The sequence below is a fragment of the Cicer arietinum genome, chromosome 3 (genome assembly GCF_000331145.2).
Source record: "Cicer arietinum cultivar CDC Frontier isolate Library 1 chromosome 3, Cicar.CDCFrontier_v2.0, whole genome shotgun sequence".
NCBI lineage: Eukaryota > Viridiplantae > Streptophyta > Magnoliopsida > Fabales > Fabaceae > Cicer > Cicer arietinum.
In genome coordinates this window covers 65473768-65499748 of record NC_021162.2, presented here as the reverse complement: position 1 = coordinate 65499748, position 25981 = coordinate 65473768, and the positions used below count along the sequence as shown (strand labels likewise).

Here is a 25981-nt window from a genome sequence, read left to right as displayed (position 1 = left end):
GATAATGTCATTTACTCATTTTTTTATATATGTTTTAAACTTTTTTATTAATAAAAATTGGTATAAATTTCATTTAGTTCATATAATTTATATATTTGTGAACTTTATTAATTAATAAAAAAATATCATAATAAAAAATGTGTTGTTAACTTTTTTTCAATACGAAACATTGTAAATAGTTTTGTGCTGAGAGACATAAAATCAAATAAAAATTATTATAGTAGTATATGATAAGACATTAAAACATTAAAAAAAAAAAGATAAATGAATCATTAAAATGAAAACAATTATTATCTAACCTTTGTCTACAAACATTTCCAAAATGGTCAACAAACCATTCTAACTAGAAAAACAAAAAAGATAAAAGTCTCATATGTGTGTGGAAATCAATATTGACAAAGACATTAGTGATATATCTTTTAACATAAATTTTTATTAAATAAAATAGATATAAATTTTATTAAATTTATATGAGATTGGTATCTTTTAATAAAATATTCAAAAAATTTAATCTATAAAAACTTTATTAAAAATTATGTATGATATACGACGGTATTTATTAGCGCTTTTTGTAATAGAATAATTATAAACTCCCGTAATATTTTCTTTCAAGAGTTGAATTACTTGATTAGTGGTCTATAATATAAGTTGTTGGGCGTGGTTGTTTAACATATTTAGATTTACTTAAAAAAAAAACAATAATGTGTTATTTATAATATTAATCTTTGAGCAAAATACTAATCATATAATTTTAATTATTATTTTGATAAACTTAAATTTTAATTTCTTATTTTTTATTTATTTATAAATTTGATTATTTATCTTAAAAAATATTTGCATTTAATTCTTCATAATTAAATCTTCAATGTTAATGATGTAACATTAAATATCATTTAATAATTTCTAAAAATAAATAAATAAATTTAATTTTAAATTTATTTTCTTTGCTTTCAATTATTTGAAAAATAAAATAATATATTTTTATTCTAAAATATTTAAACTTTTGTTTAAATTATATTTATTTATTTAGTGGAGGACCCTTCACACAGAAAAATCATTTTACAGAACAATTAAAAAAAATTATTTTTAAAAATTTATAAAACACTGAAAAATATTTGTTTTCAGATGTTATTAAAATTATACTAAAACTCTTTATCATCGTAATTTTTTACATCATTGGTTAAATTTTTATTTGATAAATGTAAAAGAAACAATTAACATTCAAAATAAAAAATTGCGAATTTATTAAAATGAAAGATCAAAAATACATTTTAAAAAGAAAAAAAATAACTTACGAAATTACGTAAAAAGAAAAAAAAAAAAAAGCACAACAATTTGGGAAGCTCCTGTCTCTTCTACGGCGACGGAGGCCGTGCACAGCGGTGGTTCACTCCCCTCTCTTCATTCACCTCGTAAGTCTTTCGATTCATTGATGCACCAATATTCTCTCCTCTTCACTCTTCGTCCTTTATCATTCACTAACACATATATATTGTTGCCTCCGATAATTTTTACCAAATTGAAATTCACTTTCCATTGCCTCTCTTCTCTCTTTTCTTCATGCTTCTTTCCAACCAATTTTAACCCTAATAATTTCGTTTAATTTATTTCTCAGTATATTATTCGGAAATTGGATATTGAGCTTACGGAAATTCGATACCCTAACAAGTTTCATTGCTTTCGTTTTAACATGTATTTGTTTATTTATTTATTCACTGACAAATAATATTGCATTCTGAAAAAGGAGGTGGTGTTTTTAACGTTTGATAGGGGATCAATTTAATTTAGATATGTCGGTATTTTATTAATTAATAATATTTAACCTTGTGGATGTGTTTTTTGGGATGATTTGTGGGTTGTTTGAGTGAGATTGGAGAAGTTTGTGGAATCTTACTTGCATTTTGTTGTTGATGACGATATTATTGTTAGAGAGTTTTTTTTAACATTTTGATTGTTGATTTTATTATGTAACTTCTGTTCTGTATGTCCAATTTTTCTTCTTGGTGGTGATGTTTGACCATGAGCTTTTAATAATTCGTGTGGTCACGTGGTAAATGTCTGTTCGGTTATTCTTTCGAGACATCACAATTACCCCAGTGCTATGTCAAGGTATCTGTTGTTCATATTAGACTGCTAGAGTTAGGACAATCATTGGGTAGGAAACAGTTATTTTCTAGATGCGTTTCTTGGCACTGAGGTTGATAGAGCAGTAGTACCAAACAGTTTTTCAGTGGAAAGTGGGGGGACTGATCTTTCTGTTTTTCTTACTGCCTCTAGCATGAAACAGCAATTCTTATATCATTTATATGTATTTCAACTTCTGTTTTTTTGAAATAAAATACTAGTTTTCAAGGATTGTGCCTATTTGTTTTGATACGATCTACAATACCAAGTATAGAAGGGAGTCTCTGTGCAAGTGGTGTTGGAGAAATTTATGACAACATTTTATGTTAAAGTATAGTTTATTGTTCTTTAGCTTATGAGGGCGTTTCTATTGCTACATTGTTTTGTCATGTCAATGTTAGATCAGTCCCTCTTTAACGTTGCGGTATGTGCATTTGATGTGGTTGTGGACATTGCCACAATTGTAATATTGCAGCTTCATAAAGTGACGTGGCCTGCAATTTGAAACCAATGATAGTATGGTGGATATTAAACACTTGAGTTATATACATAGCCATAGGTGTAATGCGCTAGGTTCCACAAAATAGCATAATCAATAGTCATTACTTTGATATGTTTCAACTTGAGAAGTACTTGGGCCTTTGTTTGTGCATCATAAGGCGACTACGTTCTTACTGAATTATTTGTTTTTGTTTCTTTAGCCGGGTGTTGGTGAAAAGAGGCTGTACCTTTTATAATTTAGAGATTTTTTTATGATCACATATAAAAGGATTAGGTAAAGTTAAAAACATCGAGGCAGCTAAAGTTTTGCATCAGTGTGCAGTTTATGCATTCCTTTTGTATATTTGGTTGGAATGGAGCAGAATTCTAGCATCCGTCTTATATGGTCATTGCATTTGACCGGGTATGCATTGGCTGCCGATAATTATCAAGTACCCATGGGTATACTCTACCCAATACTCACTTAATCAGTAGGTATACAACATTATGTACTCCTTATATGATGATCAATGCAAAACAACTTTGGTTGTTGAGTTCTTTGGTTTGCTACTATATGAAACAAATAATTGCATCTCTTCCTTCTAATCTTGTGCTTTATTTAAAAGTTTATGATTACTTGGTATACTTTAGGAGTTTTGTTGAAACCCCGGAGTTAGATCATAATAAAAATCATATTTATCTTATGATTTAACACATTTGTTATATTTGTTTTATTTTTCTGTATGATTTACTAGTGAAATTTTATCTTCTTGTACCCATATTTCCTGTCTTCTTTTGTTATAATATGTCAAACTCTTGTTAAATAGATGGAGGAAATGTAAGAAGCTGATCGGCTTTCCTTCATGATTGATTTACTTGATTTTAATGCAGTTTTGTTTCAAGCCATGGATTAAAACCCTTCTTTAATTGATATCTCATTCATGTGAATTATAGGAAATCTCCCAGATATACAAACTTGTCAAAAAGCAGTATGAGCAACGACTTATTTGACGGACAGATATTAGCAGAAAAGTTGTTGAAACTCAACAATTCACAACAAAGCATTGAATGTATCCTGTACTAATCCCTCTTTTCTTTTTAAGTTGTTTCTGTTTTCAATGACAATTATCCTTTTGGTTATTTCTGCATTATCAGGATACCAACAGTACCAATAGATCGTTCTTGTGAATAAAACTTTCTATGGCACAATTCATTCGTTACTTTTTGTGCCAATTTTATGAAGATTTTATAGGGTGTATCTTCTTTGTCCTTCCTTCACATTCACCATGGCCGGATACAAATATATTTTTAGCTACTGTTTTCCCCGCCCATAGTCATCACAATTTTTTCAGCAACATTTGAAGTCATTTTTTTTAGAAGTTTCTATTATGAGAAAGAAGAAAAGTACAGAGCATAAGGGCAGTGAATGTCCTTAAGCAATGAAAGCAACATATTAAAGGAAACAAACAGAATATAATTTGTCGAAGGTATTAGTTTGCATCAGAATCATCTGGTGGTTATTTTGGTACGATTCTATACCAAAATCACCAATAAGATAGTTGCATTTTATAATGTTGGAAAATGAAAGTATCATTTTTCTCGATTTTCTGCATGGCTGAATAGTTTTTAAGGATCAATGTTGTTTTACATATTGATTTGATTTCTACTTTGAAACAATATGCAGTACATTCACCTGGTTAGATGTGATTGCTATTTCATCTTACTTTATCACATTGTTCCCCCGTCCCTCGTTTTGGCTATTTAGTAGTGAAGTTGGTTTATTGCAATATGTATCCCTTAAGCATTCATTCAGCACTGTCCCGTTGGTGCATTCCTCATCAGACGAGAGCAAAAGATATAGTTGAAATATGGGATAAATTGTTCAATGCATCCCAGAAAGAGCAGCGTGTCTCTTTTTTAAACTTGGCCAATGACATCTTGCAAAATAGTAGGCGGAAAGGTAGTGAGTTTGTCAATGAATTTTGGAAAGTTCTTCCAGCAGCTCTCAGGCATGTTTATGAAAGTGGTGATGTACATGGAAGGAAAGCAGTGAACAGACTTGTAAGTCTTAAACTCGCTTGTTATAATATGTGAATCTGAGTGAAATACAACTAGTGTAGTCAATGTCTTCATACTATGTTTATATTGTGATGCCTTAGCATTGTGAGTGCCTAGCTGGGTGATATCTTCCTTTCTCTGTTTTTTTTTTTTTTTTGATATTTTCCCCTTTTGTTAGAATAGTTCACAGCATAGAACTAGTATGGTGGCTGAAATAAGTATAAATTTCAAGGTTAACTTTTTTACTTTTGTATATTGTGCTTTGGTTTAATGTTTTATTTTCGGCGGAGATTACCTCTGCACATCATATATTTATCAAAAACCTTAACTTATATAAATTTTATTAATAATAAAAACTTCATCATGATTATTTTTTATCTTTTTTCCAGTTCTTATTTTAAAATCTAAGGAGAGAACACCGGTACAATGTTACAGAAGTCACCCCTTAATCTACGGGAAGGGGGCATGAAGTATATAATTATCAAGAATTAGGGTAAAAATATATTTTATTGTATTGAAAATATGTTGATAATACGTCAGATGTATATATCCTAGATTACTATACAACCAAATCTCTATTAGTACTCATATATAACTAATCCCTACTAGTATTCCTATACAACCAAATCCCTATACTTTAGGGATGTTTTTAATAATAAAATAGAAATGAATTTTGATACTCCCCCTCAAGTTGGTGAATAGATGTTCTCAAAGTAACTGTTGTTTAGCCCTTTAGTTAGAAGATATGCAAGGTTGCTTTGGGAGGATACATATGGAGTGCAAATTAGACCACTATCGAGTTTTTTTGTGATGAAATGTCTGTTGACTTCAATATGTTTGGTTCTGTCATGCTGCACTGGATTATGTGCTATGCTAATAGTAAATTTATTATCACAATAGAGTTTCATTGGTTCATCTCACTTTATCTTCAGATCCTCCAAAATGATCTTCAACCATAGTAACTCACATATCCATTGTGCCATTTCCCTGAATTCTGCTTCAGCACTGAATCTAGATACCACATTTTATTTCTTACTCTTCCAAATCACAAGATTCCCACATAGGAAAGTGCAATATAATGGGTTGACCTTCTATCTACATTTGACCCTACATAGTCAAACATCAGTATATGCTTCAAGACCCACATTTCCATTTCGTCTGAACAAAATTCCTCTTCTTGGAGTTCCTTTCAAATATTGCTCCATTATGAGTGCAGCTTGCAAGTGTACCTCCTTTGGTTGGTGCATGAATTGACTAACTAGACTTACAGAGAAGGCAACATCAGGTCTAATATGTGACAAATATATAAGTCTTCCAACTAATCTTTGGTACATTTTCTTGTCAACTGCAATGTCTTCTGCATTTCCCAACTTAAATTTGGATCGATTGATGTACTCGCTGGCTTGCATGCTGTCTTGCTCGTTTCTTCCAGAAGATCTATAATGTATTCTCTTGGGATATGAAAATCCCTTTCTTAGAGTGAGTCACTTCAATTTCCAAAAAATACTTCAATTTTCCAAAGTTTTTAATCTCAAATTCCTTGACTAGGTGTTGTCCTAACAATTGTTGCTCCTTTTCATCATCATCAGTCACTATAATGTCGTCGACATATACTAATAATATTGTTACTCCCCCTGACTCTGACTCTGAGTGTTTGATAAAGAAAGTGTGATCTTCTTAGCTTTGTTTGAAGCCTAGACCCACCGTGACTCTAGAAAACCTCCCAAACCACACTCGTAGCGATTGTATAAGCCCATATAGAGTCTTTTTTAGCTTACAAACTGCATTGACAGCAATATGCTCACTGTACCCAGGGGGTAAGTCTATATAAATCTCTTCTTCTAGATCTTCATGGAGGAAGACATTTTTTACATCAAATTGGTGCAAGTTCCCACTGTAATTAGCTACTAGAGATAATATCACCCTAGCGATATTTATTTTTGCAACTAGAGCAAATGTTTCCATGTAATCCACTACATACGTTTGATTAAATCCTTTAGCTACCAACCTTGTCTTGTACCTCTCAATAGATCTATCACACTTATACTTTACAGTGTATACCCATTTGCATCATACATGTTTCTTTCCATTTGGTAGAAGGACCAAATCCCAAGTACCATTCTTGTTCAATGCTTTCATTTCCAAGTCCATGGCTTGTTTCCATTTCCTATCACACAATGCTTCAGATAGAGAGGTAGGTATAGTGGTGGTGTTTAGGCTTGTGAGAAATGCTTTATGGGTAGGTGAAAATTGTTCAAAGCATAGGTAGTTGGATAAAGGGTAGTGGTTTATTGGTACATGTCCTAGTATTCTTTCTAAGGGCAATTGGAATATGAAGGTCATCATAAGTTGGTGGTGTGTTGGATTCTATTCCTGTGCATAGGAAGACTCGTATATTGGATCACAAGAGTTTGAAGCGTCAAGGGAAATTACCGCATGTAAGGTAGAATTGGAGTCATGGATGTGAATAGATTCAAGAATGACCTTTGTTCTTCTTGTATATACTAGATTATTCCCATATCATACATTAATGTCATCATTTCCATCTTCCTCATAATCAATTTTAGTCTCAACATTGTCATTTCCTTAATTTCCATCTTTTTCAAAATCAATTTCAGTCTCATTTTCTGGTTTAAGAGTCAACTCAGGAAGTAAAAGAGACTCATCTTCCTTACTTGTATTCTTCCCCTAAAGATGAGTTTAACCAAAGAAACTTTCTTGTTCATGGAAGGTGACATCTTGGGAGACAATTTTTGGGATGGTGGAAGAGTACCCGATAGAGATGCATGACTCTAGGATTAAGTTTCCCTCTACTATCACTATGGATATGGACAAACGACGCACATCAAAATATTCTGGGAGTAAGATTACTACTTGTGGACACATTAGGGTAGAACGAGGACATGACCTCCATGGGAGTTTTGAAGGCAAGGACACTAGAAGGTAATCGATTTATGAGATAGAACGCAATTAAAACTGCCTCTCCCCAAAATTTCTTGCGAATTTTATTTTGAAATAACATCGCTTGAGTTTGATCTAACAAATGCTCATTTTTCTTCTCATCAATCTCATTTTTATGGGGTGTTTTAAGACATGAGGACTCATGAATAATGTCCTCCTTTGGTTACTAAATGGAAAAGGTACACGTTTGTGTTTAGCAAGTTCACACACCTCACAGTGAAGACTTTCTACCTCTAAATGAAGGATTACCCAGGTGGCAGTGGTTCAAAATGACCTTGTCCCTGTTGGTCTTTATTATTTAGAAAAAAAGAGATGGTATTGCAGAGTAGATTTGGAGGAAGATTTTGATTATCCAAGTAAAAAAGACCATTCCATTCTCTAGCATTACCAATTGTCCTCCCTGAATTCTTATCGTGAAAGACACAAGATTTATTATAAAAAACATTACATGATAGGTCTTGTGTTAGTTTTTGTATGGAAATTAAGCTAGTGGGCAATTTAGGAATATGAAGGACATTTCTTAGAGTTATGGATGAGTTTATTTGGGCATCTCCTTGACCTGCTACAGTTAGAAGGGTATTATCTGTTGTGGGTATTTCTTGTTGCTAGGACAAGGTGAATAAGTGGAGAAATGTGTAGGTAATGGTGTCATGTGGTCAGTAGTTCCATAATCCAATATCAATATTGGTTATAGGTTGTATCTAAAGCATCAAGTCCAAAAGAAAATTGAAACTTACCAAGAGGAAGCGTTCTTGTATATACTAGAGAACTAGTACTTGTTGGTTTCTCCAACTTACTAAGAAGTGATCTAATCTTCTCTACTTAGTCTTCATTGAGTCAAACCAATCCACTTTTGTTTTCTTTAACTGCCATATCCGTAAAATCAACAGAAAACTTATATTAGAGACGAAAGATTGATCCATCAAACAAAATAAATTTCAAACGTTAAAAAAATATCCACAAATTGTAAGTGTGCTATAATGCCACAACAAAAAAGTCTGAGCAAGAACCGTGAGTTTCAAATGTCCCGCAAACGAAAGTGCTTCGATCAGAAAGTGAATCCCCAAAGCGAAACTAGAAACGGCCGATCTAAAATCTGGTTGAAAATGGCGGTGAACGGAGGTCTAGAAGGCAGTGCGTGGGCAACATGCGCCGAAGAGGACATTGCAAGTGGGTGTCATGTGCCAAACTGGAAGGCACATGTGAATAGGCCCTTGACAGCAGCGCTTTAGGTATCAACCGACCTAATGGAGGCGAGAGTCTTGTGGTGTGGACAATGGCGTGAAGTAGGTGGTCAAACGGACGTGAAAAATAACAACGTGAATATTAAACACACTATGGCAGCGAACAGGCCACAAAGAAATCTCAAGTTGCTGCATGAAGGTAGCAAAAAGAGTCACAATGAAGGTGGCTAAGGTTTCAGGGAAAAAAAAAACCGCAATGAAGGCGGCAGGTTCATGTGGAAGCGAGACTCCCAAAGACCGAGAGTTCTGATACCATCTCAAGAATTAGGGTAAAAATATATTTTATTGAATTGAAAATATGTTGAAAATACATAAAATATATATATACTAGATTACTATACAACCAAATCCCTATGAGTACTCATATATAACTAAATCTCCTACTAGTACCCCTATACAACCGAATCCCTATACTTGAGGGATATTTTTAATAATAAAACAGAAATAGATTTTGACAATACTATAACCTTCCATTTTACTCTATTTGAATTCGGAAGAATATAGTGCCATGTGGGATATTTTGAAAACCAGACCAATCCTATATCGGGTAAGTGGATGGTTCAAGGTTTTGAAGGAGAACTAGGGTCAAGCTGGTTTTTCTATGTGCATGTTTGATTTTTCTATAATTTCATGGTAATGTGTAATGTAAATTTATTTATATATGGCTGATTCTGTCATGCCTAGCATTCTAAAGACCTAAAGTAATCTTCATTAGTCCCTATGGCTATCCTATTGAAATAGCTTCTCCACTCTATAGCTTTTATTCTTCCTCATTTTTCTGTTCCAATTGGCTGGCTATATTCTGCTGTTCATATGCGGCACATATATGTAATTAGTATATTCCAAAAGAATCAATACATGAAGGATAAGGAATTCTCAAACTACAAAAAAGAATGTTGAGAAGGAAAAGAGATGAGAGAATGGAAGAGTCGTCATATAATCCACGTGTACAAATTACACACTTCAAAAGCGAGTAAAGAGCCATAGAGTGCAGCCGCCAAGATGTTGTTTCTTAGGAGCGGGGCTATGATAGAGACTTGGGTATTATGGGGGCCCAAGTCCCACATTGAGTAGCATGAGATGTTCGGTGGTGTACTCAATTCTTCCCCTTGATAGCTAGCTTTTAAGGGTGGGTTCCCCAAGGACCTAAATACTTATCAGATATCTGTTGCTTCTATTTTGTGTCTTCTTGCTTGAATCATTTTGACAGCAGCATATATCATTTTTTTGTGGGTAAAAGCATATATCATATTTATATGCTTTTTTTAAGGAATCATCTTTATATGCTACTGCCAGAGAGAAATAGTGAATTAAAGAATTCACTTTTGTAGCGAACCTAGTTTAGGTGGATAAGGATTGAATGCTTTTGTAGAGAAACATTTTTTATCAGCCACCGCCATATGGCAATTGTGCTCTATGAGCTCTTTTTATCATATGCCACTGCTCTTACTAATTAATTATTTTTTAACCTGGCTTTTTCTTTTCTTTTCTTTTCTTCTGGGTGGAATATTTTTGGGGTTCGCGTTTTGGACTGGATTGGTAATGGTTTCTTGTGCTGAATTGTCCAGATTGATATATGGGAGGAGAGGAAGGTTTTTGGTTCGCGAAGTCAGGGTCTTAAGGATGAACTGATGGGTAAGAATCCCCTTCCAAGCTCTGCAAGCAATGGAAAAGGTTCAGATTCTATCAAGATATTGAAGAGGGACGCCCACTCAGTGAGAATAGTAAGCAAGTTGCAGCGCAGCATTGTCTGATGGTCTGTTGCCTTGTTGTTTTGATATGTCTGATTTTGAGGTGTGTCCTTTCTTGGTCATCTTCATTGCAGAAACTGGCTGTTGGATGTTTGCCAGAAAAAATATTAACAGCATTTCATTCTGTTCTTGATGAACATCTTAATGAGGAAGCTGCCTTGAATATGTGTAATGCTGGTGTACATGGTGTGGTTAAACTCTTGGAAGATGTTGAGAATACATTGGCTCAAGGTAAGAGGATTGCAGCAGGGACTTGATCTATTCTTCCTGCTACTCACTTGACAGATGCAAACATTTTGTTTTTATTATGGAAATTGATTAAATTACTTAGCAGTAGCATCAATTATATGATGGCATATTTTTTTTTATATGATGGCATATTTTTTTAAATTACTTAGCAGTAGCACCACCTATTTTTTTTAGGTGTACCAATAAGGCTTATAACTAAATAACAGCTGTTTTATTGAACAATTCTCTGGGGAAAGGTTCCCAAATCAGAGACAATATATGCAAAATTACACTTGCACAGAATTGAAAGTACACAGGAAAAACAAAACACAGTCACGGTTTCCACCAAGGATTTGAGAGCCTTGGGTCTCCCTTTCCAAATAACCACTCAGTAATTCTAGGATAACCCACTATGTTCTGCCTTTTCATTATTTATTCTTAGTACAGACAGAAAATACACAGACTAGAAAATAACTGCTATTTAATAATTATTAACTGCACAGAAACTGCCAAGTCAGTTTCAGTTCCCTTTCCTTGCATAATATTTCTTTGAGAGGTCTAACAAATATGTACAGGGCTTTTTGAAGATTGTTTTAGTTATGGAATTGGTGGGATGGTCATTATAACTGGAACACTAATATGGATTGATTTAGAAGCACGAGTCTCATATGGGCTGGGTGTAAAATTTATAATTCCCATTTAAAGTAGGTGTCCACCTGAGTCCTGATAGCATGTCTTTTTGGAGCATCAATCAGTGATGTGAAACTGTTATTCTTCCTGAGGAATTGACAGAGAGAAGCAATGGATTATGATTAGGGATTTGTCCTGGGTGTGTTGTCATTATTCCCAATCAAAAGCTACTCACACTCACACTTCCCTTATTTTCTAGGGCATTTGAAGACATGCATGGCCAACTCCACTTGCTAATTCTTCTGTTTTTCAAGCAGAGCAGCATAACTTTTATCTATTTCTATTGCAATAGCGAAGTAGTTAATGAATCATTTTAGTGACCTTAGTTGCTCTGACCTTGGTTGCATCAGGGAACCAGCTGGGATCCACTTTGGTGAATGATTTGCATGAAAGGGAAATGGAGCTTAAACAATATATGGAGCAACTTGAAAATGCCGAGGCTGCCAGGGCTTCTTTGCTTTCTCAGCTTAAAGATGCACTGCAGGAACAAGTACAGTTGTTTCTACAAATATACTTGTTAAAAAGTTGAAATTGGTAACTGCGTACTAACCTAAAGCTTTTCAGGAATCAAGGCAAGAGCATGTTCGCACTCAGTTGCTAGTAAGTTAAATCTCCGTCTCCGTACTCTATCCATTGATGTAACACTGTTCCTTTTTTCCTAATTATAATATAATTAAGGTTTGTTGCCTCTTACTATGGTATGAGTATCCTTAAAAAGGCCATCTTGATTGACTAGTATAGTTCATAATTTTTTTTCAAATTATCTTTGTTTTTCCAAAACCATGCTCAGAAAGCTGCAAAAAAGTGAAGCAATTATTTCCCCAAAATAAAAGGGAAATTTTATTCTTTTTCAACTTAGGGTGTGTTTGATATGCTAAAGAACAGGGGATTGGATTACACAACTCCAATTGTACCATGTTTGATTTAAAAACTGGTCAGAGAACTGGACAAACAAGGGGCAAATGACTAGACAAAAACAACAATTCTTGTCCCTCATTAAATCACGAGACAACTTTTTATCCTTACAACATATTTAAAATACTGAAATATCCTCTCAAAAACAATTTTCTCCCATCTTCTCTCATTACTCTTTCTCTCGCTGTTTCCTCTTTCTTTCTCTCTCTTCTCCCATCTCTTTTATTTTCTACTCAAAGATAGTCAGTCTCTCTCCCTCCTATTTCTTTCTCATCTTCTCTTTCTACTCTTTCGCTTCGTCTCTCCATCCTCTCACCTCTCCTCTCTTTTTCATTCTATCTCTCTACACGCACGCACACGCAGGGTAGCTCACTATATAGTACTAATTACTTGAGAAGCTTTTGGGGTTGAGTTCGGTTCAAGCCGCCGAAAATTTAAGAGTCGCTAAACTGAAAACACAGTCCCTCAGGCAGTGAATAAGATCATCCTCATTGCCAAGCAAGTTATTTTTTTAATAGAAAAATGTTAGTGGTTAGGGGGAAGGGGAAATGTTAGAAGTAGAGATTGAACCCTTGACCTACATCTTAAAACTCCTTTTGTAAACAATTGGGCTAATCCTTTGGGAACTCACTGCAGTGCAAGTTGGGAGTTCAGTTAAGCCTTGTGGCACCATGAGAGACATTTGTATGGAGTGCTCCTTTCATGGTGAACCACATGAACAATTTAATCTTCCACTACCAACGCTTAATAGGATTAGTAAAGCACGCTGATTCACAAGCCCGTTATTTCCTTCGTGAAACATGGTCTCTCATAAACTCAGTCTTGGAAAGAGCTGCCCACATGAACTGGTGTCGAGGAGGTCATATCCCATAATATTTAAGGAATAAATATTTCAAAATTTCAATGAATAAACATATAGATATAAGTTGAGATTTGGTAAAGAGAATAATAGGTTTTTTTGTGTGCAGATTTTAATGTAAAATAATAGACATTTAAAAGAAAATATAGAGAGTGGAGACTTGAAAAGAAATGTTATAAAAATTAAAATTAATTTTGACTTTGAGAGTTAAGATTTGAGGGAAAGAAAGAATTTTAATATTAAAAAGGAAAATTTTAAAATCAAAATTTGACTTAAATGTTTTAAGTTTGATGATTAAATGTTTTAAGTTTGACGTCAGTATCAATTGATTCTATATGTTCCACATATAAATTGATGGTTTTATTATGGTGAAGGTTGTACGAGGCCAGATTGAGAAAACAGCCGGTATCAGGAAGTGGTTTAAGCAAACAACAGATGCCACACATCCATCAGTTCAACTAAACAGCACTGCGTCTCAGCCTACTTTTATGCAGCCTCCTATGTCATTTTCTCCTTTCCAAACTACCGAAGAAGATAACAAGAAGGCAGCAGCTGCTGCTGTTGCTGCTAAGCTCGCTGCCTCTTCATCGTCTGCTCAGATGCTTGCATCTGTTCTTTCTTCTCTAGTAGCCGAAGAAGCTGCCTCCATGAATGGTACCTTAAATTCCAAGGGATTTACATCAGCATTACCTACTTTCAATCCAGAGAAAAGACCCAGAATTGAAAAATCATCGCCTGTTACTGATGTTAACAGTTCTGATATGGCGAGCTCTTCCTTTTTTGCCACTTTACAACAGCCATCGTTAACAAATCCGCAGCTTGCACCGTCAGCCAACATGCAAACCATGTCTCAAGCCAACAATCAATTACAAGCTGCATTTGCTTCAGCACCCCTTCCCCCTCAGTATGTCCAATCAACTGGTTTCATGGATGGAGGAATTCCTTATGGGTACGTATCAAATAACCTACCACCTCCACCTCCACCTCCTTTTCCTCCACATGCTGCAATAGGGTTATCAATGCCACCAGCACACCAGCAACAGCAGTCATCACCAGGAGGATTTTATAGGCCACCTGGCATTGGGTTTTATGGGCAGTGAGCTTTGTTCAAAGACAATCAGCCAACATTGCGGCAAAATCTTTGTAGCTTGTTCCTCTGGGAATTTGCTGTAGGCTGAGGATTTTCCCGAGGTTGTATAATGATGTAAATTACTAGATATATAAATTTGGCTAGAGTTCATTTGTATCCTTAAACATCCCCTACTTTTTTAATTTGCGTACAACCTAAATGCTGGGACCTGGGTGGTAGGCTTTTGACATCATAGAGGTACTTGAGATCTACTTCACCAGTGCAACTACTGTTGGAAAGAAAGTACCTAGTGGGGCCTTTACTATTTTTTATGAAACATCACAACGCCCTTGTTGATTGCCCATAGTCGACAATTCCACACATTTATGCAGTCAGTATGTCGACAGCCTTGGATCGATATCAGACAGCCTAGATTTAAATGTAGATTTTGTTTATTTTATTAAATTGAAATATCGAGTTTGAAATCTGAATTGTTTGATCTTTATTCAACAGCCACCAATGTATTGGCTACATGAGTGCGTGGATTGCCAACTTTTAGCAATCCAAATCCGTATATAAACACTTGTTTCCATGAAGTTTTCTGAGGTAAACATTAGCAGCTGATGTTATTCACCTCTAGATGACACCATGCTCATAGTATGCTTTACTACAGTCTTGAGGTTGGCTGTAAATGTAGAATAGTATCAATTGACGGAGGAAAGTAGGACGTTGGTATTTTAGTTGCATGCTAGTGTCTGTATGGTATATTTTAAGAGTCTTTATTCATGCAAAGGTTTCAAGAGAAATTCTTGATGTTTGTTTCAAGTAGAAAAGCGCCTTACCTCCTAGACACGGCATTTATCTGCTCTTTTGAATAAGTGTTAATGTTTTGGATATGGACATACTGTAAGTATTTGATTAAACTATGCTTTGGGATATTTGGTGCTGAAGCGATTGTTTATCTCTTGAACATTTTCATGATTGGATGAAACTTATGCAGGTCTTGCAGAATTATGTTTGCATTTTTCTCTGGTAGAGTTGATATGAATAAGTTAGTTTTTATTTAATGCCACTTACGATGAGTGACAACTTTGACTTAAAATGCTACCTGTAAGTTGATGGTAAGGTGAAGTATCCAAATGGGTGGTTAACATCACTGAAAATACCAGCTGTAGTAGATATTTGCTGACTAATTTCAAAATTGTAATACTAATCTTGACCTCATGAAAGTTCTGAAATTGTTAAAGGGTTAGTTCTTTTTGTTTGACAAGAATATTGAAAAAGTTGAAAAGATGAAAGAACTACTCTTCTACGAGAGAAGCTGTAGCAATAGCATCCCAATTCCCAAACAATCATGAATCATTAGTGAATTTCTTTAATTAACAAATATTATAAAACTCTTGGTAAAAAAAAATTATAAAACTCGAACTGGGAATTTGGTTGGAGTATTGAGTCAATAGATCATATTCTTTGAATCAAAGAGTTGGTGGATAGAGTACTAATATTAGGGTTAATTAAAAAATAATCATCTAACGATGAATAACGATGCTTCACCTGTAAATCATCCATACGCAACATCCCTTTTTCTTTTTCTACGTATACGCTACATCCTTTAGTATGGCCTAAAGTTAGAAGGAAAGAAAAGAACTAGAAAGATTTATACATATGTTGATATTGGATTCTAATGTCCCTAAAATCCGTTTGATGACCAAATGAGAAGGCCCCCACATTGGTTTTCATTTGACACTCTACCCAAGGCCAAATTCCTAATATTTTAGCAAAAAAAGAAGGAAAAAACAGACTTAGATTCTTAATATTGTCGCACTCTTCAAAGACTGACATTTACGATAATTTTTAATCTATCGGCGTTTACCTCTTCCAGCACAAACCCAATTGTAGTAATCTCCTATTATTATTCAATGAGACTACGGGTGTTTATGGTGAAAAAATTAAACTACATTAAAGATTTAATTCAATTATTGAAAACTACATTTAGTTTAAATTTAATATACTTTTGAACCGGTTTAAAATTGGTTTATAAATATAAATTAGTTTAATATTTTGAATAAATTTTTAGTTTAAATCGATTTTAAAATAGTTATCTGAAAAAAGAATTTTAAAATTATTTTAATAAAAAACATATTAATTTTTTTTCGAGAAAAATAAATATAAAAAATTTTCAGATAAATTTTTTTTTTGATAAAATAATTTTAAATTTTTTTTAGCAAATTTGTTTTAATTTATAGTCCAATTAATCATATTTTGCACACCTCTAAATGAGACACTTTAGTTTAGTCTATAAGAAGTCTTTTCCTTGATTCAACCCAATGAAAATACTTATTGTTATAATTTAAATCCATGAAAAGCATAAAAAAAAATTAAAAAAAAAAACTAGTTTATTAAGTGAGATTGAAAACTTTTCAAGACTCAAATATCACATTGACACTTTTATCAACTATAACAATTACACCACAAAAATGATTAATGCTATTTTTAATTAGCTCATTTATAGTTATTATTGTTCATTAAAAAAACTAAAAAATTAATATAAAGATTCCAATTAGAGCTGAGTTAATCCATGCTAAACAGACAAGAGCTTTTGTAATTTTCAGTTCATAATATTAAAATCTATATTTGGCACTTCTCTGAAAGTAATGTTAATAATGTAAAATATCAATGTTAGTTAAATAATAATGATAATAAATAAATAAAATAATCGCATTCCTGTCCTTAATATTATATATATTTGATTGATTATTAAAATGTTATATAAATTACAGTTAGACACTTAATTGGGAGGTAGTTTATTTAGAAAATTGACGCATAATAAACAGCACACCCAATTTGATTGTACAAAATTCGACAAATAAGCAAGAATTAGAACTTTTAATTTATTTTTTCTGAAAATGGAATCGTAATTCACGGTGGCACAAGTCAAGAGGTTTCACACCCAGCACGCGTTGGAGCTTTCCCATTCCAGCACGCTACTCTGTTCGTTCATTTGGTAACATACCACAAACACGTCACCTTTCATTTTTATATTCTTTTTTTTTTTGTTTATTTGACTTTATTTTCCTTATCAAGCACGAAAAGAAAATTAACACCAACATTTTTTTTATTTTTTTTGTAATACTTTGCATTTTCGTACAGAGATTCTCATTTTTTACTCCTTGAAATTCAGGTATTGTTGTTAACAACCCATCAATTATTTCGATTCGAATTTCCAATTATTCGGTTGTGTTTCAGTTGAGAGGTAAAAGGGGTGATTTTAGTTAATTTTACTATCGGTTAATTTATCAGTTTTAGGGTTTATGTGGTTTCTGTTGTAAAAATAATTTATTTATGGGCGTTATTGTTGCTTTGTCCCTTTTGAAATTCAGTTATGTTGATTCACATATGGTGTTGCGATTCATTTAGTTGAGTAATTTAGAGAAATTAGGGGGGGAGTAACTCCATGGTATATGAAATTGTGCTTGTTATGTTGGGTTTTGGAAAAATATGAAATTAGAGTACAGTAATGAATGAAACTAATGGATTTTTGTTTGAGAGAATTGATCATGATGCTCAGGAACTTGATGGTTCTGGGATCTTAAAAAATGGTCTCTTTTTGACTTGTAGGTTGACCTATAGTAAAGAATAAAATTGATGTCTTCAAAAACATTGAGGAGAAGGCTCCATCATGGGGATGTTGATGGCAAAAGGCAGGAGCATTTGGATACTTCAGGATTAGATTCTTTGAATGAACCCTTGCTGAGTGGTGATGATTATATTGAGAGTAAGAAGGTGAGAAACTGTTTTCTTTTTTGGGAGGATGGTGGTTAAGTTCATCTGATTTTACATTTTATGATGTTATATTTTTTTCTGTCGTAAAGATATCTGCACTTGAAGATTTATGGGATGATGAGAGGAATAAGGCACAAATTCATTGGACATTCTTATTTTCGAACCTCATTGCACAATGGGCACAGTGGTTAGGTATGTATACGATTGATGTAAGCTGTTTCACTTTCATTATCTAATAAAAATCAATATTAGACTGTTTCACCGTTCACACGTTCTTTGCTATGTGTTTGTGGACTTATTTTCCATTTGTGATAGTTATTGATGTAATAAAATCCAATTATAATCAGTGTTCTCAATTGTGGATCACAAAAAATACCGGTTTGTTCCAATTCCACTATGCTTTAGGGCTATGACGCCATTATCGCCGCTATTTGACAACACTTTGTACTAAATAGTGTATCACGGAACAATAGTGATTTGTTCAATTTCTAGTACGCTATAACGCCACTATTTGACAACATTGATTCCCATAGATTTGTCACTCTTGCAAACAAGAAAAGTATATGATCTTCCTTTCCCTCTAAAATCTTACATTTCGAGTGGTGGCTAAAAGACTCAGTCTTAAGGTTGTAGACGTTGCAATGATCAAGCACTTCTTTTGGAACTTGTGAGTATAAGTTGACTGAACTAATGGAGGAGGGTGGTTGATAATTAGCACTTAATTTAATATTAGGTCACAAACTCACGGTGGTTGGTTGGTGTAGTATTAGTGTATTACATACTAGGTTTGAAATCTTACAAATCAGTATCTTAAGCTACGGTTGTCAGTATCTTATGATACATGTGATTGGTATCTCGATTCAAAACAAAGCTTATCCCAATCAATACGAATTGTTGTGCTAGTGCATATCCATTTTGAATATGAATCGCAACAATAGTATTGGGAAAAATAGGGATTTATACTAAATCAATGAAAATCGGGGTGTTTTATATCTACCTTTCCCCATTGTTGACTGGTGTACAAATAAGAAGAAAATGAAAATGGCATGATTTTAGTGGTGATTATCTGACCTGTAATCAATCATTTCGTATGGCCTTTGCAGCAAACATTGTACTAGGCTCTGGATCTCTTATTGGTCGTCTTTTAGCTCTTCCTTCTACCGCTCTTTACTTGCAAAACAATAGGTTGCTACCTCAACCTCTTAGCCCTGTACAGGTATGTATAGTGATATCTTATTTAAATTCTGAAGTGCTCATTTTGGCCAAAATCAAGTAACCAACTTCAACTTAAACCCTATCTGAAAATACAATTGATCTAAATTATGAATTTAGTAGGCTTTTCTAAGCATACCTTTGAATTAAACTCCACCAAACTCCCTAAATCAACCACCCTTTGTCTTTTGAAAATGAAATGGTGCCAGGGAAATTCGGATTTATGATAATAAAAATACTTACTTGATAGGACATTATCTCTGGATTTAGTTTGATATTGCCACACAATGTCTTACTTAAACCCTATCTGAAAATACAATTGATCTAAATTATGAATTTAGTAGGCTTTTCTAAGCATACCTTTGAATTAAACTCCACCAAACTCCCTAAATCAACCAACCTTTGTCTTTTGAAAATGAAATGGTGCCAGGGAAATTCAGATTTATGATAATAAAAATACTTACTTGATAGGACATTATCTCTGGGTTTAGTTTGATATTGCCACACAATGTCTTGAATACCTCCCTATGCCATCTTTTGCAAGGCATAGTTGGGTAATGCATATTGTTTTGGATTTTGATGATATGTATTTGGTTGAATTATTATATGTATATAAATTTCTCATTGTTTTCTTCCTTTTTAATTAAAGATCACATGAGATTTTTAAAAATGATGTAAGATTTATAATTGAAGAAGTAATCTGAACAATCAATTTTAATCTAATGGCTGGAAGTAAATGTTCTCATTTCTCACATTTAATAATAATGTTCACCAATCACCTAGATATGAGGAGAAATCAAATTACTTCACGAGTAAGTCTGAGCAAAGTTACTTTGCTTAATAACTCATTATAAAAATTGAATTTGACTAATCCAGCTGTTTTACTGAGCTTTTGTATTCTCTCTCATTATGACTATTGTGGAGTTTGTTTGTCAGTTTAAAAAAATATATTACGTGTTATATAATACCATCTTATTGTTCCTAGCTTCTGATTGTAATCAACTGTATTCCTTTTTTTTACTAACTGAGAAATTTGCTACATGTGGTTATGTCATGTTTATTCACGTTTATTTTTTATTTCTTTCTTAGGAAGAAAGACTAAGAAACTTACGGCAACGGCTTGAAGTCCCCTTTGATGGTTCTAAAACACAGCACCAAGTATGTATTTATTGCATTTGTCCCCTGATCACATTACTGACAATTGTTTCTGTATATCATATGTTCTGTTTGTTCAATCCTGCTGTCATTTCCATATGCACCTCTTGATACCATTATGTTATACTGATATTCTGTTTTGTTCTGCAATCTACATGCGTGCTTGATAAATAATCTGATATTTTTTATCTGGAATGTGGGTGTGATAACTGCTCAACTTGCAAATACTTGTTTATGGGTATTGATAAACAATTTATAAATTGAATTTCCTTACATGGATTAATTAAAAGGTGGCCATGAAAATTGCTATGCATGTCTATACAGTGCATATATCTAATGTATCCATGGCATGCTTTTGAGAATCTATAAGTTAAAGTTGAAAATGAACATGTAATAAATAATAAACATTTTATTTTATTTTGACTATAGGATTACATTTTCAAATTTTTTTGTTGTTGTTATTGTCACAGGACGCTCTGTTACAATTGTGGAAATTGGCTTATCCTGATAGGGAGCTGCCTTCACTAAAATCAGATCTTTGGAAGGAAATGGGATGGCAAGGTTTAGACCCATCAACAGATTTTAGGTGTGTGATCAAAAGTAATATGTTTTACTCTCAGTAGTCAATAGCGACAGGCGCGGCGGCTCTGTGCTACGCAAAACGGTGTTGCGTCGTGAAGATGAGGAAGTAACATGAAAAAGGAGGCCGCAACAGTTATTTTAAGAGCGCAAAGTCTAAAATACCTTCGATTTTAACGAGCGCAAAGTCTAAAATGTCCTCACTTTTGAGAGCGCAAAGTCTAAAATACCCTTGATTTTTTTCTTTTTATCTCCAGGTAACTTTTTTCTGGAATTTCACGACCTTTCTTCTCCAAACATTACAAGTGCAGTGTTCTGTTTTTGGAAACCTACAAATATCTTCTTAGTGACTGTCCCCACTGTTCCTTTCTTTCCTGCGACTGATTCTTCTCAAGAAAGTTTCCCTTATCTCTGCGCCAATGTTCTCCTCTTCTCTGCAACTATTGGTCTCCTCCCTGTTCCTTCCATCTCGTCGACCATTATTCTGCTCTGTTTTTCAATTTCTGTCTGTTTCTGTGTTAACAGTCCCCTATTATGGCATCATCTTTAGTTCTTTTCATCTCCCCTGTTTTTCTGTTTCTTCTTTGGTGATTAGTTATAAATATGTTGTTTAGTTTTGTGCATTAGTCTAATATTTTAGCCATCATATGTGTATGGTTGAAAGTGCTTGTAATGTTTTTCTAGATTTCGACATAATGGCCATACCGCTATAGCATTTTGGGAGTCAGCCGCTACGCTATCTGCTACTGATTACATTTACTTTAACGAGATGGGGTGGGGGCCTGAATATGAATAGGGTTTTATTCAGCTATAAATTAGAGACTTAAAATACTGTAAGACCATTAAGTAAGGTTTCATTGACTTAATGGGAGGTGACTTAAAATACTATATATTGTTCTTTAAGTAAAAGTTTTATCAAACTTAGGAACTTTTTATGAAGTCAAGTCTACTTGTTTTTTGGAATTATGAAGGAGTTCCTAAGAACTATCTTACCATGGTTTGCAGGGGTGGAGGGTTTATATCATTAGAGAACCTCATCTTTTTTGCGCAGAAGTATCCAGTAAGTTTCTTCTACCGTATTTGCATTCTACATAATGTGTTAAATAATTAAGTGATGCAATGTTAATTAGTCTAGCATATTTCTACTTGGCAATGTCATAGGTTTCTTTCCAGCGATTATTGCATAAACAGGATGGAACCAGAGCAGAGTGGGAATATCCATTTGCAGTAGCTGGAATCAATATTTCATTTATGTTGGTGCAGATGCTGGATCTTCAAGCAGGTAACATGAATTCTCTTGATAAGAAATTCAGCGGTTGCAATGATTATTCCTGAGTTAAAATATAAGGCTGGTATTGAGTAGCATAGTAATTAAATAGATATCATGAAATCTTGTCTTATCACGTCACATTCTTAATTATGTTTGGATTTCTGTTGCAAACTACAATCGAGGCCAAAAAATTTGTTTTCCTAAGAAACTGTAAATAGATACTTCAGGTTCAATTGTATGCTTCATGTAAAAATCATCTGATGAGTTGTTTCCTTTGCAGGGCATCCATCTTCTTTGTCAGGAATCCGTTTTCTACGGCTGCTGGAGGAAGATGAAATGGCATTTGATGTCCTTTTTTGCATCGCCTTTCAAATGATGGATGCTCAGTGGCTAGCAAAGCGTGCTTCGTATATGGAATTTAATGTAATATATCATTTTATTTCTGTTTGTTCGTTGGTTAAATCATTATTATTATGTGATATTGTTCTTATTTCTTTAAGATATTGATTTTTTATTAGGATGTTTTGAAGTCGACAAAAATGCAGTTAGAGCGTGAGCTTGCTCTTGAAGACATCTCCAGTATAAAAGATTTACCTGCTCACAACATGTTGAGATGATTAGTGCTCATTTTAGTTTAACATTTCTCTCTCCCATTTTTTAGGTAGAGAATGTTCCCTTAAATGTATCTTAAAAGTATTTGTCATTCTATCTTTCAATAGAAAGAAACATGTAAATCAAGTGAAAGTGAGATCCCATTATATCAGATTAATCTTTCTGTTGGTTTATGTAAATCAAGTGAAAGTAGAAATTTAGAAAATTGTTAAGAAAAAATATGCTGTCAACATTTAGAATATTTCAAATCAATCATATAAAGTATTGAGACGTTGCCCGAGTAATGTTGGCAGTTCAATAATATTTAAAGAGATTACAAACCGAGATAAGATTCAATTGTATTTTTCTTGCATTAATAAGGTGAATCATCAACAAGATAAAGAAACAAAATTTTCCCAACTTCCAAACTTGGGGCAAGAACTCAAATAAAAAATAAAAGACAGAAATGTGGTATTGTTACACAACGAGATTTGGTCACCCCCACAATGCTCACAGGCTCCCAAAATGCCCCATACGCTTCCGGCCTTCTAAAACATCACATGACAGAAATTTTTCTTATCGTTCCTACTTGCGCACTTGATAAGAAAAATGCTAATAAATATTTTAAGAGTACTTGTTAAAAATTTAAAAATAGAAAAAAATCTTTGAAGTTGTGTAATTTATACTTTAAAATTATAAAAAGTGATACTTTTTAAAAAAAAAAAATTATTGTTTAACAAGTATCCTTAGACTTTGTTAGCATAACATTTAATTAAATTGTTTATTTTTAATATAAAATGTTTAATTATTTATATTAAATGTTTCTAAAATAAATAAAAGATATATTATAAATAACAACGTTAAATGATTTAAAATAGTAAATGTTCACTTATAATAGTACGGTTAGTTTTGTATATCAGTTATTAGGAGGATAAGAACAAGTGCATAGTGCCAAAATGATAACTAGGAGTATATATATAGAGTGCAACATAACGGCTCGCTTTGTATATCAATTATTAGGAGGATAAGAGCAAGTGCATAGTATTTTTATTTGTGTTAAAAAGATGTGATAAATTTTATTATAATTAATAGATACAACTATGAAGTGTCGTATTCGAATTTGGAGATAAGACGTTAAATTTAACAATGTCAATATTTGTTTTAGCTAGAACTTAAGGAGCAAGTGCATAGTATTTAAGTTTTAATTCAACTGACAAATGTTGATATAATTAAGTTGAATGTCATGTCTCGAGTTCGAATCCAGAACATTAATTATCATAGTATTTATGATCTTTTCTAAGACAAAAAAAAATACATAATAACTAATTTTATATTCACTCAATACTAGTTGAATTTAATTTGTATGTAGTCAAAATGTAAAAAAAATTACACAATTAAAAAATCATAACAGTTCAATGTTTTAAATAGTTTAATTTTTATTATATTTAATTTTAAATCTTTATAAATGGTAGTTTATGACTGGTTAACAATATACAAAGTTTTCCATTAACTATGCAACAAAAATATTATCATAAAATTGTATAACCATATCAATTTAGTTATCAATCTTATCAATATATCAAATTGATTATGTAATTGCAAAATCTTTATCAGATGTGATTTTTTTTTATCTATTATCAAATACATTTATAATATTAATTTCAAATTCAACTATCACACGATAAACTTATGGAGAGACAAATGTTTGCTATTTATTTATTTTTATTTATTTGTCTGAAATCCTATGCCATTTGATTATTGAGTTAATTGATGTGAACGGGTGTTAATGGTAAATTTTCTTTAGATTGCCTTTTGATCTGTCGTTTCTTTCTTAACCGTTGGTTTATACACCCAATGAATGTTTGAACCCCCAGGAAAATAAATACACCACATAAATAAACATGTACTAGTATTTATGAATTCAAAAGAATGTAAAGATTAAAAAATGAAGTTCAAAAATTTGAGGTTCAACCATAATCAACTGAAAGTTCTAAGAATTCTAATATATCTTTTTCTTTTTCAGAAATAAAATATCAAATCATGCACTGAAACTAATTATCTGATGTGACTATTTCATTATCAGAGTCCACCTTAGACCACTTGTTAACACGATTGCGAGCAACAGTTACCTACACATAAAAAATAATTGTGATTTAACATTAATTATAAATGCAATAAGATGTGGAAAAAATTTATGCAGCAAGATCTAATTGAATGATTATGTAAAAAAAAATTACATTATTTATATAAAGTCTTTGAACTGATAATAAATAAATAAATAAATAAAATACCTGTTTGTCCCAATCAGTTCTGGAACTGATTATGATTAGTATTATAGTCTGAATAAATGTTCCAATCAACATCCCAATCCATATACCCTAAGAACATAAGAAGAAACAAGGTTGTGTCTAATTAATGGAAGAAACAGCAAATTAACAAGTACTATAACAATTTGAAATTGAGAAAAGAGTAGTATAAAATAAAATGAAAGCCTACCTTGACTTGCAAATGAAAAACGTTACCGAGTACAATTCCAACTGGAACACCTATGATGTAATAACACCCTAGATTCACATATGCTACAATGTTTTGCCACCCTGCTCCAATAGCAACTCCTACAGCAGAAAAAAAAATGTATAATATTAATTTCATACACTTTGCTAGACAAGTTCTAACCAAATTCATGTTTATTTCATTTTATAATTAAGATGGAACAAGATATATATGATCATAAAAAATGTTACTAGTTCATGTTTGGTAAAAAAAAAATGTTTCAACTTCAGTGCATAATTATCTAACTCAATTTTCTTCAATATTGCTCTTTTTGAAAAGAGAATTATCAATAACATTGATGATTTTCAATTTTTGAAATATTTAAAAAAATTGTTAATTAAGAGCAGTTTACCTGAAAGTACAGGTTGAACACTGTTTAGCAGTATAGAAACAGCCAAAAGAGGGGACAAATCACCAACAGCTGAGGCCACATCTTTATTTGAGGTAAAAATATAAACA

The 25981-nt window shown here is 32.8% G+C and overlaps 3 protein-coding genes across 8 annotated transcripts in view; 2 read left to right on the top strand and 1 right to left on the bottom strand.

Annotated features, from left to right (window-relative positions):
* The first annotated feature begins 1261 nt into the window (after positions 1-1261).
* On the top strand, positions 1262-14870 carry LOC101511952 (uncharacterized). 2 transcript variants are annotated; one of them, XM_004493210.4, is made up of 8 exons: positions 1262-1412; positions 3559-3674; positions 4418-4665; positions 10436-10591; positions 10693-10849; positions 11887-12026; positions 12101-12136; positions 13685-14870. In XM_004493210.4, the coding sequence occupies exons 2-8, from the start codon at positions 3596-3598 to the stop codon at positions 14408-14410; spliced, it is 1542 nt and encodes a 513-aa protein (XP_004493267.1). In that variant the 5' UTR covers positions 1262-1412; positions 3559-3595; the 3' UTR covers positions 14411-14870. The 2 variants fall into 2 exon arrangements, with proteins under 2 accessions (XP_004493267.1, XP_012569242.1); XM_012713788.3 differs by lacking the exon at positions 1262-1412 and adding an exon at positions 2618-3099.
* A 2378-nt stretch (positions 14871-17248) lies between these two features.
* On the top strand, positions 17249-23169 carry LOC101510125 (uncharacterized). 5 transcript variants are annotated; one of them, XM_004493207.4, is made up of 11 exons: positions 17249-17383; positions 17561-17632; positions 17998-18162; positions 18252-18354; positions 19266-19378; positions 20464-20532; positions 21000-21115; positions 22114-22168; positions 22270-22390; positions 22659-22801; positions 22897-23169. In XM_004493207.4, exons 3-11 carry the CDS (start codon positions 18025-18027, stop codon positions 22993-22995), a joined length of 957 nt encoding a protein of 318 aa, XP_004493264.1. In that variant the 5' UTR covers positions 17249-17383; positions 17561-17632; positions 17998-18024; the 3' UTR covers positions 22996-23169. The 5 variants fall into 5 exon arrangements, with proteins under 5 accessions (XP_004493264.1, XP_004493266.1, XP_027188847.1 ...); XM_027333046.2 differs by having other exon boundaries at positions 17258-17383; positions 17530-17632; XM_004493208.4 differs by lacking the exon at positions 17561-17632 and adding an exon at positions 17530-17560 and having other exon boundaries at positions 17259-17383.
* Positions 23170-24861: 1692 nt separating this feature from the next.
* The window catches only part of LOC101509807 (protein DETOXIFICATION 21-like), a 5085-nt gene continuing 3965 nt past the window's right edge, over positions 24862-25981 (bottom strand). Inside the window, exons 6-9 of the mRNA XM_073365755.1 lie at positions 25875-25981; positions 25466-25584; positions 25261-25347; positions 24862-25098 (exon numbers count right to left, since the gene is read on the bottom strand). The exon at positions 25875-25981 is cut by the window's right edge and continues 5 nt beyond it. Of these exons, the coding sequence (XP_073221856.1) occupies positions 25021-25098; positions 25261-25347; positions 25466-25584; positions 25875-25981 (391 nt within the window). The 3' untranslated portion in view covers positions 24862-25020. The remainder of the gene's footprint in view (positions 25099-25260; positions 25348-25465; positions 25585-25874) is intronic.

Excerpts from the sequence above, each read along its gene's own strand:
- LOC101511952 (XM_004493210.4), top strand. The coding sequence starts at position 3,596 with ATGAGCAACGACTTATTTGACGGACAGATATTAGCAGAAAAGTTGTTG. Across the intron at positions 10,592-10,692 it reads ACGCCCACTCAGTGAGAATA|AAACTGGCTGTTGGATGTTT; the intron begins GTAAGCAAGTTG and ends TCTTCATTGCAG. Across the intron at positions 12,137-13,684 it reads ATGTTCGCACTCAGTTGCTA|GTTGTACGAGGCCAGATTGA; the intron begins GTAAGTTAAATC and ends ATTATGGTGAAG.
- LOC101510125 (XM_004493207.4), top strand. The coding sequence starts at position 18,025 with ATGTCTTCAAAAACATTGAGGAGAAGGCTCCATCATGGGGATGTTGAT. Across the intron at positions 19,379-20,463 it reads AACCTCTTAGCCCTGTACAG|GAAGAAAGACTAAGAAACTT; the intron begins GTATGTATAGTG and ends TTTCTTTCTTAG. Across the intron at positions 21,116-22,113 it reads GACCCATCAACAGATTTTAG|GGGTGGAGGGTTTATATCAT; the intron begins GTGTGTGATCAA and ends CATGGTTTGCAG.